Source organism: Epinephelus moara, chromosome 11, assembly GCF_006386435.1.
Source record: "Epinephelus moara isolate mb chromosome 11, YSFRI_EMoa_1.0, whole genome shotgun sequence".
NCBI classification, from domain to species: domain Eukaryota; kingdom Metazoa; phylum Chordata; class Actinopteri; order Perciformes; family Serranidae; genus Epinephelus; species Epinephelus moara.
Window position 1 is genome coordinate 17214244 of NC_065516.1, and position 16314 is coordinate 17230557.

General features: G+C 41.6%; 1 protein-coding gene across 1 annotated transcript in view; it reads left to right on the forward strand.

Annotated features, from left to right (window-relative positions):
* Positions 1 to 16314, forward strand: part of ptprn2 (protein tyrosine phosphatase receptor type N2) — a 179129-nt gene that overhangs the window by 46652 nt on the left and 116163 nt on the right. Inside the window, exons 5-9 of the mRNA XM_050056635.1 lie at positions 3560 to 4013; positions 4180 to 4476; positions 4692 to 4732; positions 5318 to 5736; positions 10061 to 10147. Coding sequence (XP_049912592.1) covers positions 3560 to 4013; positions 4180 to 4476; positions 4692 to 4732; positions 5318 to 5736; positions 10061 to 10147 — 1298 coding nt within the window. The remainder of the gene's footprint in view (positions 1 to 3559; positions 4014 to 4179; positions 4477 to 4691; positions 4733 to 5317; positions 5737 to 10060; positions 10148 to 16314) is intronic.

The following is a 16314-nucleotide window of genomic DNA, read 5'->3' on the forward strand; positions in this document are numbered from 1 at the left end:
ATCATCACCTATGACCCACTAGAAGTGTGGGACGGCGTGTTTTTCTGCAGAGACTCTGCCCTGTCTTTACTTATTTTCTACTTTTTCTGTGTTAGAGACGTTTATGGACGTGCACCCCCACAGCGCTCAGGTGAGGTCGGGACTTTATAAAATTTAGCAAGCAGGTGCCAGACTGTAAGCAGCAGGCTTCCAAAAGACACAGCGCTGAAAAAAAAACAAAAAACAAAAAAGAGAGTGAGGCAAAATGCAGAGTCAAAGTTGACAATCCTTGAAGATTTGAGATTTATAGTTAGCAATGCTGAAGGACCATCCTCCGGGTTAGTGGTTAGTTCCTCAACTGCCCAGTTAGCTCAAGCTTAACACAGTAGCAGAGGCTAACATCCCACACTAAGCTGATAAACAGTCCCAGCAAACTCACGCCAACACTAAAGTGGCTTGACTCTGTTGTTTGACCCACTAATAATCGTAAGGTAATGTTAGCTGTTTGATGCTAACAGTTAGCACTGTCACTGTGTGTGTGTGTGTGTGTGTGTGTGTGCGGACTAACCACTTGTCCCAGTGCAGTGTCGAGCTCTCATTAAGGGAAACGAAGGACAGGCTAAGCGAATAGATATGCTACATGCAGTTCTACACTGAAATAAGATTTTACCCATTTTAGATAGTAATGTTGATATTATGGTGGGCTACCACAAATAAATCAATGTACGGGAAACACTGAGATTTTTTATTTTTAATTTCATTATTGTCATTTCTCAAAAATAAAATAAAAAGAAAAGAAAGAAAGGAATGAACAGAATATCTGACTCCCAAAATAAAAAAGAATACCTACCCAACAAACAAATAGTCAAATATTCAGGTCCAGCCCAACTGAACAGCTTGAATAACTCTTTAAAAAAAACTACTGTATTGTTATATCTTAATGCAACAGCTAAAGATGTAGCATTAAGGTTTAGGATTAAGGAAAGAAATATTGGTTCACAAAGCAAACAAAATTCAAACGTGTTCCCTCGCCTACATTATGGAAGGGCCTCTTCCTACTCCTTTTGAAAAAGAGTCAGTATGTCTTTTGCCGGGGTCGCCCTCTTGTCACCACACCGCTTTTGTTTCTCGCTCTCTGTCTTCTCCTCCCTCTCCCACTGAGCAGGGACCCTTTTACACAAAGATCTTCCATCACCTCTTTACATTATTCAATCCTCATATTTAGGGTGGAACCCGGGCTTTGTGTGAAATGTGCTCTGCATCCTTCATAGCCGAGCCGCTTCCTGCTGCTGTGTCAGTGCAGCCATAATGCAAAGTTGAAGAGTTCAGGACCTTCCTTATTGATGAGACGAGGCCCTTTGTTGTGTAGTGTGATGGAAAAAGGCAAACATGGTTAGCATGAATGGCAGAGCACCCCCGTCTCGCTGTGCTAATGCCATTATGGCCTCTCAGTATGCCGGGCTTGGAAAGACTGACATTTTCTCTATATACATTTGAAGGACAGAAAATGGCACCAAGGGAGATAGCTCGTATTAGTGCAGCAGCGACATGGATAATAATGCTGCTCAGTGGATCGGGTATACTGTATGCTGAACTGAAGCGTGGGTTCTTATTATTCAGAAGAGAAAAATGATTTCTCTTCCTGACAGAGAGAAGAAAAGACCAAATCACAAATTTTGGTGCCAACAATAATACCAGCTACAATGCCAAATGGTTAAAAGGCCTCTCGGTGCCTGTGTACCAGTGCATTGTGATGTAAACACACAATTCATCATGTGTCAAATATAAACTCATATGCCTAAATCTGAAATCAGATGACTCACAGTTTCTTCTCTTTAGATAAGGGATTGCTGCTACTTCTCTGACAGAAGGGATATGCTTTTAAAGTTTGTTGTGGAAATGCATGAAATTACTCTTTGAGTGACACTATCTCATCTGTGATTTCCATAATGCAATTTCCAAGGGCAGTTGTCTTTGATCTAGAATCCCTATTCATATCCTGTCCTGTCTCGTCGAGCCCAGGTTGCTTCTCTTCTTATACTAAAGCCTGTCACAACAATGCTGACCCAGCGCAACCCATCTAATGTTCTCATGGGGAGCGAAAAAAACTATTGCAGAGCTGAAACTAGGTTGAAGAAACATCATGTGAATGTTGTCACTGAAGCTTTACAGAAATTAACAAAACAAGGCTAAAAGTCTACAGCAGCTCTTTGAGGCTGTACTTGGGCAAAGCAGTGCTAAATGCTAACTTTGGCATGATAACATGTTCACAATGATAATACCAACATGCTGAGGTATAGCAGATATAATGTTCACCATCTTGGTTTGTGTGTTAGCTTACTAACATTTGCAAATTAGCATTAAATACCAAATATAGCTGAGGCTAATGGGTATATCATTAGTTTTGACATATGGCTTAAAGGGTGAGTTTGGTAGTTTTCAACCTGGACCATAGTTTTCATTGTTTTTGTAATTGACTAATGGAGACAAATGTTTTTGAAACTGGTCGAGCGTTGAGTGAGAGGGCTGCAGTCAGTAGCAGCAATACAGGCTGCAATGTAACCACTCAGGACATTTTACGTCCAGTAAAGGTGCTTTTTGCCACTAACAGGCTCAGATTATTATTATTTGTGTTTGACAACATTATGGAAAGAATCCCTACAGAGATGGACCATTTTGTTAAGGAGCCCTGAAATGGCTATCACCAAAGACACCAGATTCCATTTAAATAAAGAGTATTTTTATCATTGTAAAACACACTTCATTTAAAGTCAACACAAACAAAATTAAATTTGCAACAGTTGTTTTGGTTTGTCTTTCCACCGTTTCAACAATTAACAGCTCTAGTGTGGTTGAAATAAATCCTTAATTCACACAGTCAGATGTGAATATATGCTGCCTCTTTACATGCTAAAATTACTGTTTGTGTAAATGGAGTCTGGTGGCTTTGGCTATAGCAATTTTGGCTTGTAGTTAAACAAAAGTGACTCAAACAGGTCTTATCTCTGTAGGGATCCTTACCAAATGTTGTCATAATCTGAGCCTGTCAGTGGCAAAAACAAATACTTTTAGTGGATGTGAAGTGATGGTAAAAAAAAAAAAAAGGCCCACGTGGTTACATTTTGGCTTGCAGCAGTGTTGCTCAATACTGGACCATTTTCCAAAATTGTTATTCCCATTAGTCACTTAGACACAAAAACCTTGGTAAACAGGCTCCATGTTGAAGAGGTACTGTATATGGACAGTGACACATAAGATAAAAAGTTATTGCAATTCAGGAATTTGTGAATTTCTTCTTGTTGTTGAGACATTTCTGTCTTAACCACAAATGTAAACCTATGGTGGCACTAAAGAAAAAGTCAGGGTGTTAGCCAAAGTCATTTTGATTCATTATCCGGTTTCCCTGAATGCCTGTAATAAATTTAATGGCAATCCATCCACTTGTGGATTTACATCAGTCTGGACCAAAGTTGTGGACCAACTGTCAGACCCTCAGCCATCCCCAGAGCCATGGTGTCAGCATGGCTAAATGATGTTTGACATCTCAACAATGCTCTGAATGTGGCATTTTGTGTTGTAGAATGAAGACATCAAGTCTGAAGGTCACTTGGAGCCCAGCCGGTCCAAACCCCAGCAGGGCTGGAAGGAGACCACTATCTTCAGCCATCAGAAAGGAGCTGGCCAAACTCCAGTCACTAAAGTCTTCACCCAGAGCGGAGAGGGCAGACACCCCAAGCTCAGTGCAGTCTACTCTAACCGGGATCCAGGAAGAAGCAAACTGCTCTCCAGCCAGCTGGATCGGCTTCTTGCCGAGGTACCGAGCACTCAGCAGGGTGCCCTGGATGGCAACGCTGCATGGCCCAAAGGAAAGCTCCACTACCTCAGCTACATCCGGCCAGCTCAGAGTGACCACGCAGAACCGCAGTCTCAGGTGGCATTTGGCTCCAAAACCCAAAGGCCTAATCTAGACAGACTTCTGCTCAAGGCTGGCTCAAACCGCCTGACCGCCAAAGAGCCTCTTAGTGTCATGGACGGTAAGATCCGCTTTTTTCATAGCTTGTTAGAGATATTTCACACTCTGGCTTTTACATTTGCACCACAGTATTCTCATTTTTTGTCTGTCAGTTTGGGTTTTAGGGAAAATTGTGTTACATTTAAGTGATGTAGTATGATTGCGGCTTCTCATTCTCTCCTGTCCAGAGCGATTCATCCAGGATATGGTGAACCAGCTGGGGAGGCACAGCGTCAACATAGAGGCTTTGATGGGCAAAGACTTGGACCAGCTGGCTGGGGTCATCACAGGGGCGCTGCAGGAGGTGGATGAGGAGCGGCCTGTGGTTGGGGCCCAGCCAGGACCAGGAGCTGCTGACTCCAGGGGGGACATGGAGGGTAACAGGGAGTCGCTGGCAGCCGTGCAACAGAATCAAGACCAGGACTTGAAATCAGACAAAGGGCAGGATCTAAACCAGGAAGACACACTGAGAATGAAACAGCAAGGTCAGTGTTTCTTCTGTTGAGGATGAGAATACAAGCTGGCAGTGTTTTGTGCAGTAACGTGTTTGTATCGTATTATTTGTATTCGTATTATCCTCATACCAAATGTATTTTGAGTCTTCCATTTTAAGTCTGTATTTTTTATTTTATTTTGCTAAATACAGAAGAGAACTTCAGTTTTCACACAATCTGCTCACATAAATTGTGTTTGTTTCCAGGCCAACAAATAGACGGCGCAGACAAAGAGCCTGTTGACAAGGTGATTTTAAAATTACTCTGCTCAACCAACAAATTGGTTTCTCAGGGAGCGAGACATGTCCAAACTTACACTTTATTCACTTTTGAATGCTGCTTCAAATAGGGATGATTTGAAAGTTTTTGTGCAGACTAGCATTTACTGTTGAATTATTACAACTTGAAAGCACCTGCAGGATCTTATAAAATTCCCTCAGAGTTGTCTAACCTCAATATTTTCATCTAATGGAAGTTTAAAAGTGATATGAATGAAAAATAGTTTTGCATGGCGCCATGAATCTTTTGTTTCGTTTTTAGTAAGCAAGTAAAGCTGCTGAATGCACCCTTTAATGATTTGTAACGATAAAAGATATCATTAGACCTTGGGCCAGCACTCAGACTTAGAAACATCAGTGAATGCATTACAAATTCATTGCTTTAAATGGCTGACATATTTAATAGGAACAACTCTCTATTCAAGGTATTAATTAATTTTTGCTCAAAACCTAATAAACTAACTTCTAAAAGGATCTGAAAGTGGTGCATAGGTGAAAGAAGTATAAAAAATCCCTTTGCCGATTGCTAAAGAGAAATCTTTGATTTAACACAGCATGCAGAGTTCTTCTCCAAGCTGCTGGACTACCTCAACATGGAGCCCTTCGGTGATTCCCCAGAGGTCAACGTTGGGCCACCAGCTCCCCTCCGGAAAATGGTCGGCATGGAGAATGTCCAAAGCCGGACGATGCAGGGTCAGGTTCCTATGTCCCACCACTGGGAGGAGAAGATCACACCTGCGAAGGAAGGCGCCACCCTGCGTTTAACCGGTGGTGTAGATGGGCCTGGCGCTCAGGTGGACTCAGAGATCCAGAGGTGGATGCAGGGGAATCAGGCCCCAGTAGGGAAACAGCAGCTGGAGGAGCCGCAGAAGAAGGACATGAAAGTCAAAACTCAGCTGGTCCACATCGGGGTGAAGGAGTTTTCCAGCAGAGGGAAGGACAGACACTTCGGCTACATTATCACCGGCTCAGAGTGAGTATGATTCACATAATCATATATCACATATTGATATTGGAATAATCAGATTGTAAAATGATTTCTAAATCATAATATTATAAGGGAAAATTTGCGCATACTATGAGGAACTCAAGTTGTCACAATATGCCGTTTAAATGCACACAAAAAATATGATTACTATCCAAAATTATTGATTCTATTAAATAGTGGGTTGGTAACAGTTTGAGCTGACTGCTTGCACCTAAATTTATTTGGCTAAAAGTTTTTTAAGAGGAATCAGACAAGTAGTCATGATCGATCAGGTGCCTTTGTTAGGGTTTTTTGGTTATTTTATTTTATTACACCAGTGTTTTGTATTGTTTAATCCATGTTTTTCCATTGTTTTTTGTGTATTTTCATAAAGGTCCCTCTAAGGGCTACATCTATTTCATTGTTGATTATTCTGTTGATTATTTTCTTGATTAATTGATTATTGTTAGGTCTTTAAAATGTCAGCAAATGCAGAAAAAATGTTAATCAGTATTTCCCAAAGCCCAAGATGCCTGAGTTAACTGTCATAGAGGAGTAAAGACACCATAAAATATTCACATTTAAGAAACTAGAATCTGAGAATTCTGACTTTATTTTTCTTTAAAACATTACTCTAACCAATGAATTGATTATCAAGTTAGTTGCGAATTCATGTTTTAGTTGACAGCTCATCAATTAATCATTGCAACTCTGCTCAAGTTAGACTATACATGGTGTGCAGTGGCAAACTGTAGTTACGACAGGCCCCTGTGCATGCTATTTTTACAGGCCCTACTGCCAAATTTTGCCACTAAAATAGCTAGTGTATATCGTATCATGTCATTACACAGTCAAACAGAGACTTTACATTTGGACAACATCTACTGTACATACATATTAATCCAGAAATCATCTTTGCATATTCGTACCAAGCGGGAAAATGAAGCCAATGGAAAAGTGCCAAAAACTGCAGTTCCTCTAATGTCCACTTGAGGCTGGCTCCAGAAGTGAGTCAATCTCCACAGACCCCCATGTTAAAATGCCCAACCTTACAGCTGAAATAAACATGTTTACCCTGTTTGTGACAACTGAAAATAATAAATGATTTGTTTGATTGATTTTTTTAATAGTTGATGTATAGTTTTTATACTTTATGAAGAATAAGCATATAATTTTTTTGCTACAGACTATTTTAATTAAACGGAGAAAAGAAAAGAAAAAAAGACAGAGACGAGTTTGCCTTTTTAAGGCATAAATAGCAAATGGCACCACTATCAATTTACTGTGAGTTCTTATTTGATCACAGTTGTATTTCTGAGCTGGCAACCAGAATCATTGGCAAGTGCCTGCTCTTTTCTCAACTTTTTATGCGCCCCAGTGCAACAGCACCGCCTGCACTGTCTATATTTACGCCCCTGATGGTGTGGTATGGGACACTGGCCAATGATACATGTACGTGTCCCAATAAAAAATAAGTTTCATAAATAGCTTAAAAACAGTATTGTATTGGAAATAAAACAGAGAGACACTGCGGCAGCTCTCCTGTGCAACATTATAGATACAGACTTGAATGTCTGTGAATTGCACTCATATTAACTGCAACTTTACTGTTGACAGCAGTGCAGACTGTCGATAGATTGATCCACAGCAGTGGTTTTCAAACTTACAACAATGTACCGCCTTTGAGATATTTTCTCAGCAGAAAAAAAAGCATATATAAAGAGGTACAATACAAAAAAGAATATATAAAGAGGTGCTGCGTCATCACTGTCAGTTGACACTTCTGACTTACAGCACGTGATGACTGGATTTAAAATGGGAATATTTATCGAACTAACATTTTTTATAGAACTTATTATAGTATAATTATTCTAGGAATTATGCATGACTGATATTTTTTAAATTAACACTAAAAACTATCTCATGTACCCCCTGCTGTACTCTAAAGTTCACTTAGGGGTCCCCTTACCCTCCATTTGAGAAACACTGATCTACAGTATAGCAATAACCTCTTTTACCTTAGTCCCTGTCCTCGAAAACTGGCATGCAAAAAGCATCACCGACAACCTTGTAAAAGCTACTCTCTTGTTCTTAAGTGGTTATTATCAGTGGACTTGATGGCGTAGCTCAGCTTCATATCATAGTTTATTGCTCCGCTCACCAGTTGTCAGCCGTACTGTTGGACCTGTTTCAAGGCAAGACTCATTTTACACCTTAATACAGAGCATATGTCTGCTTTGTTCAGTTACTTAAAACTGCCTTTAAGAGACACAATTTCTGTCTAAAACCACCCACATATTCACGTCTTTATGGAAAAGAATACTGCAGTTTGAAATCCTTGGTGTGTGCTGCACCTGATTACAATAGCAGGGATGATAAATCCCTCAGTGTGTGGGTATTACTGTGCCGTATTACAGCTTTAATGATGATACTTTGTCAGGAAGGGTAGCCAAGTTCTCTCTCTCACCTCTCAATCAGCTCGAGCTCAGCAAAGATAAGTTCCTATCGACTGTGTCTTCGCCCCTGGCCCTCTCTCAAATCCCTTTATGGTGTTATCAAGTCCGGTGTCGGTGCGTTGTCCTTCACCTGTTCAACACACGTAGGCTCATAAAGGTGTGATGGGCACAATCTTTGTCACCTTATTGCCACACATATAGAAACGCAGATTAAGACGTAAGCACACAATATAGGTGAGTGTATGCCAGGGGAAAGAAGCAGGTCACCTTCTGCATAAAATGTCTTCACCTCCTCCTCGTCTATCCTCAGCCCACCAGGCAGACACCTATAGTTGGCCTATAGAGGGGTCCGCATTTGCTGCAGACCTCATGATTGCACGGTTGTTATCCCCAGCTCCTTCGCACCCTGCAGAGAGGCTACGCAAACCTGCTTATCTGACAGCTCCTGACATTGTGGTGGTGGTGGTGGTAGTGGGGAGGTTTGGGGAATAGGAGGAAGGTGGAAGAGGGGGGGGAGTGGAGAGGTATGGATGGAAGAGAAAGAGACAGAGAGAAACCCAAGGGGAAAAGTGCTAGCATCAACAACCAAGTCACTCCTGGAGCTCTCCAGTTGCTAGAATTACCGCAGAGGGATGCAAACGTGTCTGGAATTGCTTCGGTGAATCTTTAACTTTCAAAAACCCCTCAAAAAGTGGAGAAAAAAGAGCCACCCACTCTCTCAAAGGTGGAGTGAATCAGCCACTCATGCACAGTACACTGTTCTGTTGGGAGAAAAAGAGCTGCTGTATTGTGGTGTCAAACGCAGGCTAAACAAAAGAATATCTCAGCATAATTTTAACCTTGAATAATGTAAAATAACTGTAAAACTGTTTTAACTTAAGGGGATGCTGAGTGTCTGGAAAAAAGCAAAACGTATAGCTGATAATGCACTCAATCCCCAGCGCTGCATGGGATAGCTTCCTCAGTTCATTTCACATTTCTCTGCTCACAAAATCTGAACAATGTTTCATTATGATCCATGACTTTTTGGTGCATGTCACCTTGCAGTCACTTGGCACTCTCAGTGATTCCAGGTTAAGCTGTCAGCAATAAAGTAGCTTTTCTGTGTGTGTGTGTGTGTGTGTGTGTGTGTGTGTGTGTGTGTGTGTGTGTTTTTGTGTGTATGCCCTTCTCATTTCCTCCATCCAGCGCGTTGGCCTGCAGATTGCCTTTGTTTGGTCTATTTCCTTGGCGATTTACTCTCTGAGTGAGGGAGCAGCCACGGACTGAGCTGAGATGAGGCATGGCTTTATCAGACCACCATTACACTTCACCTCCATTCCATTTGCACCTTATTATTCTCATCTCACCGTGAGGGCGCGTGCGTGCCCGGTGTGTTTGTGGACTTTGTGTTATCATGTTTTACTTTGAGCGTATACGTGTGCGCGAGAGAAAGAAAGTGAATGTGGGCGAAGAAAAAGAAAGATGAGAGGGGGGAAAGGGAGAGAAAGGCGCGTCCATATGATACAGCCATTACACCTCATGCAGGTTCCATTTGCACCTTATTGTTTGTCTCATTGCTGGAAAAAAGCAGGTGATTTACCAAGCCTGAAGAGGCAGCTGATCCCTTTTCCCTTGGCACGGCTCTTTGTGTGTTTGTTTGTGTTTGCGCGCGCCCATGTGTCTGTCTACGAGTGTGTACATGTGTGCGGTACATCCATTCAGACAACCATGGCTTTGCTTGTGTGCAATGACCCATTTGTGGGTATGAATTGTGGCAGTATCTCCAAAATAAAAAAAAAAATTGTATTTTAACGGCTGAGTAGCTGCGTGTGTGTTGAATGGGTGTGGACCTCCAAACGTGACGCCCAGCTGTCTGTGTGTTTCTCCCCCAGCTCCCTCACCACTGAACAGGGCTCGGACCTGATGGAGCGGCTGACGCAGAGGCTGAACCTCCACGCCGCAGACCTCACCCAGCTCTCGTATGTGCAGACACAAACACCCCACACACAACTACGTTGTCGCAAATAATGATCCTACCTTGCATATTACAAGCCATGCATTGCATAAAGGATAATTGGTTTTGTTTTGTGCCTTTGAGCTCAGAGAAACAGAGTGAAGGTTGTCCAGACGCTGCAAGGACTGTTCGTGCGAAAATGCTGCACCGCACTGCCAGAGACTGTAGGCGTTTGTTGTTTTTCTGACCTTTTGGAGTGTTTGACTTCTCGCAGGGAGAGAAATCAGGCCTAATTACCTCCAGACACACACTGATGTCTCCATTGTATTCAAAACACTGCCTAGCCACTATTGTCACCGTACGCCTTGTCAAAAAGAGAGCAGTCAAGCCATCAAACGACTCCCAGTTAGAGGCAAAGAGAGAGAAAGGGAAGCAGCAGTGGATCGAGAGCTGGAAATAGAGAAAGTAGTCCAGCAGGAGGCGGTTAATATATTAATGAGCGGGCGAACTGTCCTTGAACCCAGGCTGGTTTGTGCTTGTACCGTGGTTCTGCTGTACATTTGGTGTCAGACCATGTAGGAGGCAGAGAAGATGTGTTCGCTTAAGATCTGACAAGCCTTTCAAGACGCTCCTGCTGGAGAAGTGAAGTCTGGGTGGTTCAGTAACACCCGCAGCATATGAACACCAAAGCCGGTGCGCTGCAGTCTGCGGCTGTACTGTAACTGTAGACACAGAGTGACTCGGATAATAGCAACTGAGAGGGAAATCTGTCTGACAGTATCTGGTGCAACATGGAGAATACACAGTGACCTCAAAATAAATGCGACCGAGGAGACGTTCTGATCCTCGTCTTTAAAGTCAAGCTTTGGATTTAGTTTTGATGAACACCAGGACATGTCACCATGCTGGCACCGATTGAGTCAATCTTGTTATTGCACCTGTCATTTCATATCACTCAGGATCGGCCCCTGATGCACTTAATATCAGATGTATCTGGATGTGGATGAATAGCTGGTGACATTATTGTACCATCATTTGTATATCCAGTGGTGGACGAAGTATTCAGATCTTTTACTCAAGTAAAAGCAGTAACACTACAATATAGTGACACTTTGGCCCTTTGTACACATTTACAGATATTTACAGATATTTTCGCCCTTCGTTCATATGACCTTCATTTTATAAAATATCTCCGTCCACACTAGAACGCTAAGATGACTCCAAATGCTTGTCCGCTTTAGCTGTCTTCAGCAGTCTTCCCTTATCACAAAGATAGTTGAGTGTACAGGCTAACATTGACTTTTTCAAAACACCTGCTGGAGATCTCATCACCGTTAATTCTCATTTGAAACAAGGACGAAGAAGCTCACTTAAAGATACACACGATACTCTGGACATGCTCTAGTTTTCCTTTCATTCCTCATTGACAGCAATCCCACTTTGGAAAATGCACCACCAGAGACTGCTGATTTGACCAGGTCTGATCCAATGATGTCGTTTGAGGTGGAGCAAAAACATTGGGTGCAGCAGATGCCTCCGTTCATACGTGAAGCGGTGCAGCAAAACTAAGTTAAATGTAAAGTTGTCATTAGGCGAAGCAGTGCCGGAGGTCGGCCATTGTTATTTCTAGCTGTGCTTGTTACACAAAGCAACAATGGGCATGTGCAAATTGAGATGATGTCATAGTTCCCAAATGCTCCATTTTACATGTCCACAAAAATTAGCAACTTATTTATTAGCAACATGTAGTAAGTAACAGTAAGTAACAAAGGTAGAATTACTCATTTTGCACAGTGACACCTCTCGGATTGGTATATATTTACTGTATATGCTGTATATCATTACATTGATTTGACATTTATCGTGATTTTACGTACATTTGGATACTCATATAGTTATCAGAAAAGCATTCTTATTTATTTAATGATACTGATTTCAACCACATCACCCAGCTTTTACTGATGTATTAATGCAGAGCTTTTAAACTGTGAGGCAGTTTGCTTCACTCTCTGAGTCATAACTCAGTTAAATCCAAACACACAGACATGACGCGCATATTTTTAGATTCAAGTGGATGTACACTTTCCAAAGACATCATTATCTCTGATGTCCATTGCGAAACAATCTGAAAAAAAAAAAAAACATTGACAAAAGATGTGACTTTTAACTCCTGAACTTGCCTCAGAATCAACTCGTTCTTAAGCTTTCATTAGTGTCAGTATAATCCAGTGATAGTTGTCTGTGGATCCATGGGTGCACTGCAAACAGGGACTGCTGATAGTTAATTCGGCATACTTTTAATGGTGCTAATTTGCCAAAATTGCAGTTGTCTCGATTTTGTCTGAGTGGTGTCCTCCTGCATTAATGCACAAGCAGCATTTTAATAGCTGGCTGAGGTGAAGCTAGTTCTTTATATATTTATTGTGTAGTTTTATCTGTTTTTTGCACTGGGTATTTATTAATAGTGCAAGAAAAGTGATTAAAAGCAAGAATCATATGAGACATGACAAGGAAAAAAAAGAGAGAACAACAACAAAAAAATGATACAAATACAGATAAGCTAAAGCTACTGCTGGGAAAAAAAATCAAATATCACAATATGTTAAATCAAGTACATTAACAGCAATTTAAACGATTCACAATCAGTAACAACCAAAACAACCGCTGGGTTCTCCAGGTCAGGGTCACTCACTGGGCCCAGTTTTATGCAATTGAGTGTTAAATATCTAGCAAAATATACCAGATAAATGAAGTGGACTTTAAAGTATGATATTTTCCCCTTAGGTTTTAGCATAAAATTACAATATTCAAGTAAAGTACTTGAGTACTTTTTCCACCATTTCATATATCCATGATCTCAGTGCATTAAAGCTGTTAAGCCCAAAAGCCACAGACAGATGCCTTAAATGAAGCTTCCACACTGTATTACACCTCATATTGATAACAGTATTCTATACAGAGGACAAATACAAAAAAAATGCCCTCTTTGTTGGGCTTGTTTATCCCTGTTCTCTTCCTTTTTACAAAGTAATGAAAGCGCATTCATGTAGAAATAGCCAAGACGGAGGACGTGACGCAAGCCCATTGTGCCTCTTGCTGTGTGGCCACGGCAGGTGAGTGTTTGAAAGCCTCCGTCTGAATATGAGTCGCCTCAAGTACGAGAGCCGGGTCAGAGCACACCGTCCTGCTTCTGGGGGCCGCTCTTTCCTCGCTCGCTCTGATGAGCCCTGATAGGAAGACTGGAGAGGAGATACTCAAATATGACAACAGGCAGGCAGAGAGGATTCTCAGACGGAGAATAAGAGGAGAGGAGGGTGACGGTTTCAATGTTGTTTAGATTTTCAGATGCTGAAAACAATTACGTTGGAGTCTGCTTCTACAGTAATCAGCACAGAATATTCTCCTCTCAAAAGAGATGTGAAATTGTAGTTTTGGATGATGATGGGCTGGGGGGATAATGTGTGCCTTGTTCAGATGACGTAAGTGTTTTACTCGTCAGAAACACTAGGGGGAGTGGGATACACACTCACAAGTTCATCCTCACACACAGTCTTTGCAGGCACACACACACCCTGCCAATATCCCGCCAACCAGTCTGCACATACACACTCATCATGTCCCAGCAGCAGAGCTAATATGAAGTCCAAGCTTACACATCCGATAACACAGGAGACGGTGTGAAGTCCTCCAGAAAACTTATCAGTCTTAACTTCATCTCTCCACTGGGGTGGTGTGTCCCCCCCCCGCAGTATATTTAAATAGGGTTTGTGTGGCTTGAAAAAAAAAAATCACGTCAGTTCAATTTGAGATGCATCGAGATCTCTGGCAGAATACCTTCGGTCAGGGAGGATGGAGGCAAGAGTAAAGATTGTGGAAATATTGACATTTACGAGAGCAAACAGAGCCCAGGTGAAGGCATTAGAGAGGACATATTTCTTTTAGAGCTCTGTGTGTGTGTGTGTGTGTGTGTGTGTGTGTGTGTGTGCGCGTGCGCATGTGTGTGTGATCATGTTCACATCGTTGCACGGTTGGGTCCGTCTGTCTGGCAGTATCGGCTCACATATTGCCCCTGGCGGAGTGGGTGTTGCTGCCTCTGTAGCGGGCAGACTGATGGTGAGTGGGTCTGGGTCACAGCACTCTGGCAGTCTGATGAATCTCCCTCTCTGTCATACAGTCTGCTGCAGAAGTAAACTAGGAATGTTACTACACTTTCCAAGACACAACTGTTAAGACATGATGATGCACTGTTATGTATGCTGCAGGGTTTGCAAACAGGGCTCGACATTAAGTGTTTGAGGTGAATTTACCTTTCACAAAAAACACTTGTCCAGGTCAAAATGACAATAATTTACTTTTAATTTTGTTTGCAAATGCAGAATTCAGATGACCAGTCATACAAATAATTCAATTAATGAATTCTATTAACGTGGCTGTATGTTAAGTTTCACCTCAACAAATCATTTTTATATTAAGTTAGATTGTATGTGATAATGATAATAATTTGCATGGTTTATTGTCACAATAAATCAGCAGCCTTGAATCTGTTTTACGGTGAGCAACCACGTTCTATTTTTTTGTTTTTCACCCTTTTTGTATGAATTTTTCCCCCAAGGAGGTTATGATTTTAGCTGTTTTGAAATAATAAGGAACAAAACAACACTCCTTGCCAATAATTACTTTTTTGATACATTTATACCAATCGGCTACAATAATGAAAAACAAATCTTTAGTTTTATTTTCCTTAAAAATCGTGCCATCAACACTTCTCCCCTAGTTAACAGCGAGTCAAGGGAGTCGTCTCTTAACTGCCACCAAAATGCCACTGTGGTACCACTCAGTCTGGCAGTTATGTGGCAGGTGCCGCTTGCTTCCACTGTCAGTAATACCCAGGCCCCCAGGAGAGCTGCCAGCCTTGCAACAAAATTTTCCCAGTGGCCACTCGTGGTACTGCAGCAAAACAAATCCCCTGCGGCCCAAAAAGCATTTTCCCCATAGACCACCGTTGTAGAAGACACATCTGTAAAACTGTTTACAAGGCACCTCAAACCATAAACAAGGTCAGTTATGACTCCTTCTGAATTTTTGAGCCATGTTGGTTTTATATTTGCAAAACTTACCTCAAGCCAAGAAAAGCGATTTAAAAACCTGTGACATCATCACAATGTAAAGTCTATGAGATAGCACGAACTTGCCAGTGGGAGAAACACTACTGCGCATATTCAGTGGGCTGCATACTGTGGAAGTAAACCCGGAAACTAGAAAACTTTTTGGCATATGCTCCAGGTGAGCCACTCCATTGGAATGAATAGGCGCCATTTTGGTATTTTGGCTATGGCATACCACTTGCTGTCTCTCTGCTTGCTAGTTTGCATGCTAGTTAGCTAGTATGTTTGTAGCTCAGCTCAGTGGTCTAGAACAGTTTTCAGACCCCTTTGCTGAGCATAGCTGAGCTAGCCAGAGCAGGGACCGCTCACTACATATATTTTATAAAAACTGAGTTGCATTTGAGATAATTCTCCAAATACATTTGGGTCTTCTCTCATTTGTGTTTACCTGTAGCTGCTAAATTAGCAGCTGCTGTAGCATGGCTAATTGCGTTAGCCTCACCATCCTCATTGTTGCTGGTGGCTCCTGAGGTGGACGGTGTGTCAAAGTCTCTTGCTTGAAAACTTACAAAACAATCCATTATGGTTCACAAAATGTCCATACACTTGGAATAATAATACAGTTAATTGGCCAAAGTCTTTCAATAGTATGTAATTGTTAGCTAACTAGTCCACCTAGCCATTATGCTTAAGTGCTACACAGTTAGCTAGCACAATTAGCTAGCTCACATGATTACACAAGGATTCATGAGTAACAGTTAGTTTAGCATAAATATTGTGTGCTGTAGATTTTTTTTTTTTTATGAATACGGCAATTATCATTACTAATAATATATTTTCTGACATATTTTAATTTTGGGGGAGAAAAAATTAACTCTAACTCTGAGGACCCCCTCTTGAAGACCCAGGGTTTAGCTAATCTCAAAATGTAGCAGGTTTAGCTAAAATTATTGTTATCTAGTGAGTAACCAGTGTTGCCAACTTAGCGACTTTGTCGCTATATTTAGCGACTTTTCAGACCCCTCTAGCGACTCTTTTTCAAAAAAGCGACTAGCGACAAATCTAGCGACTTTTTCTGATGTTATTG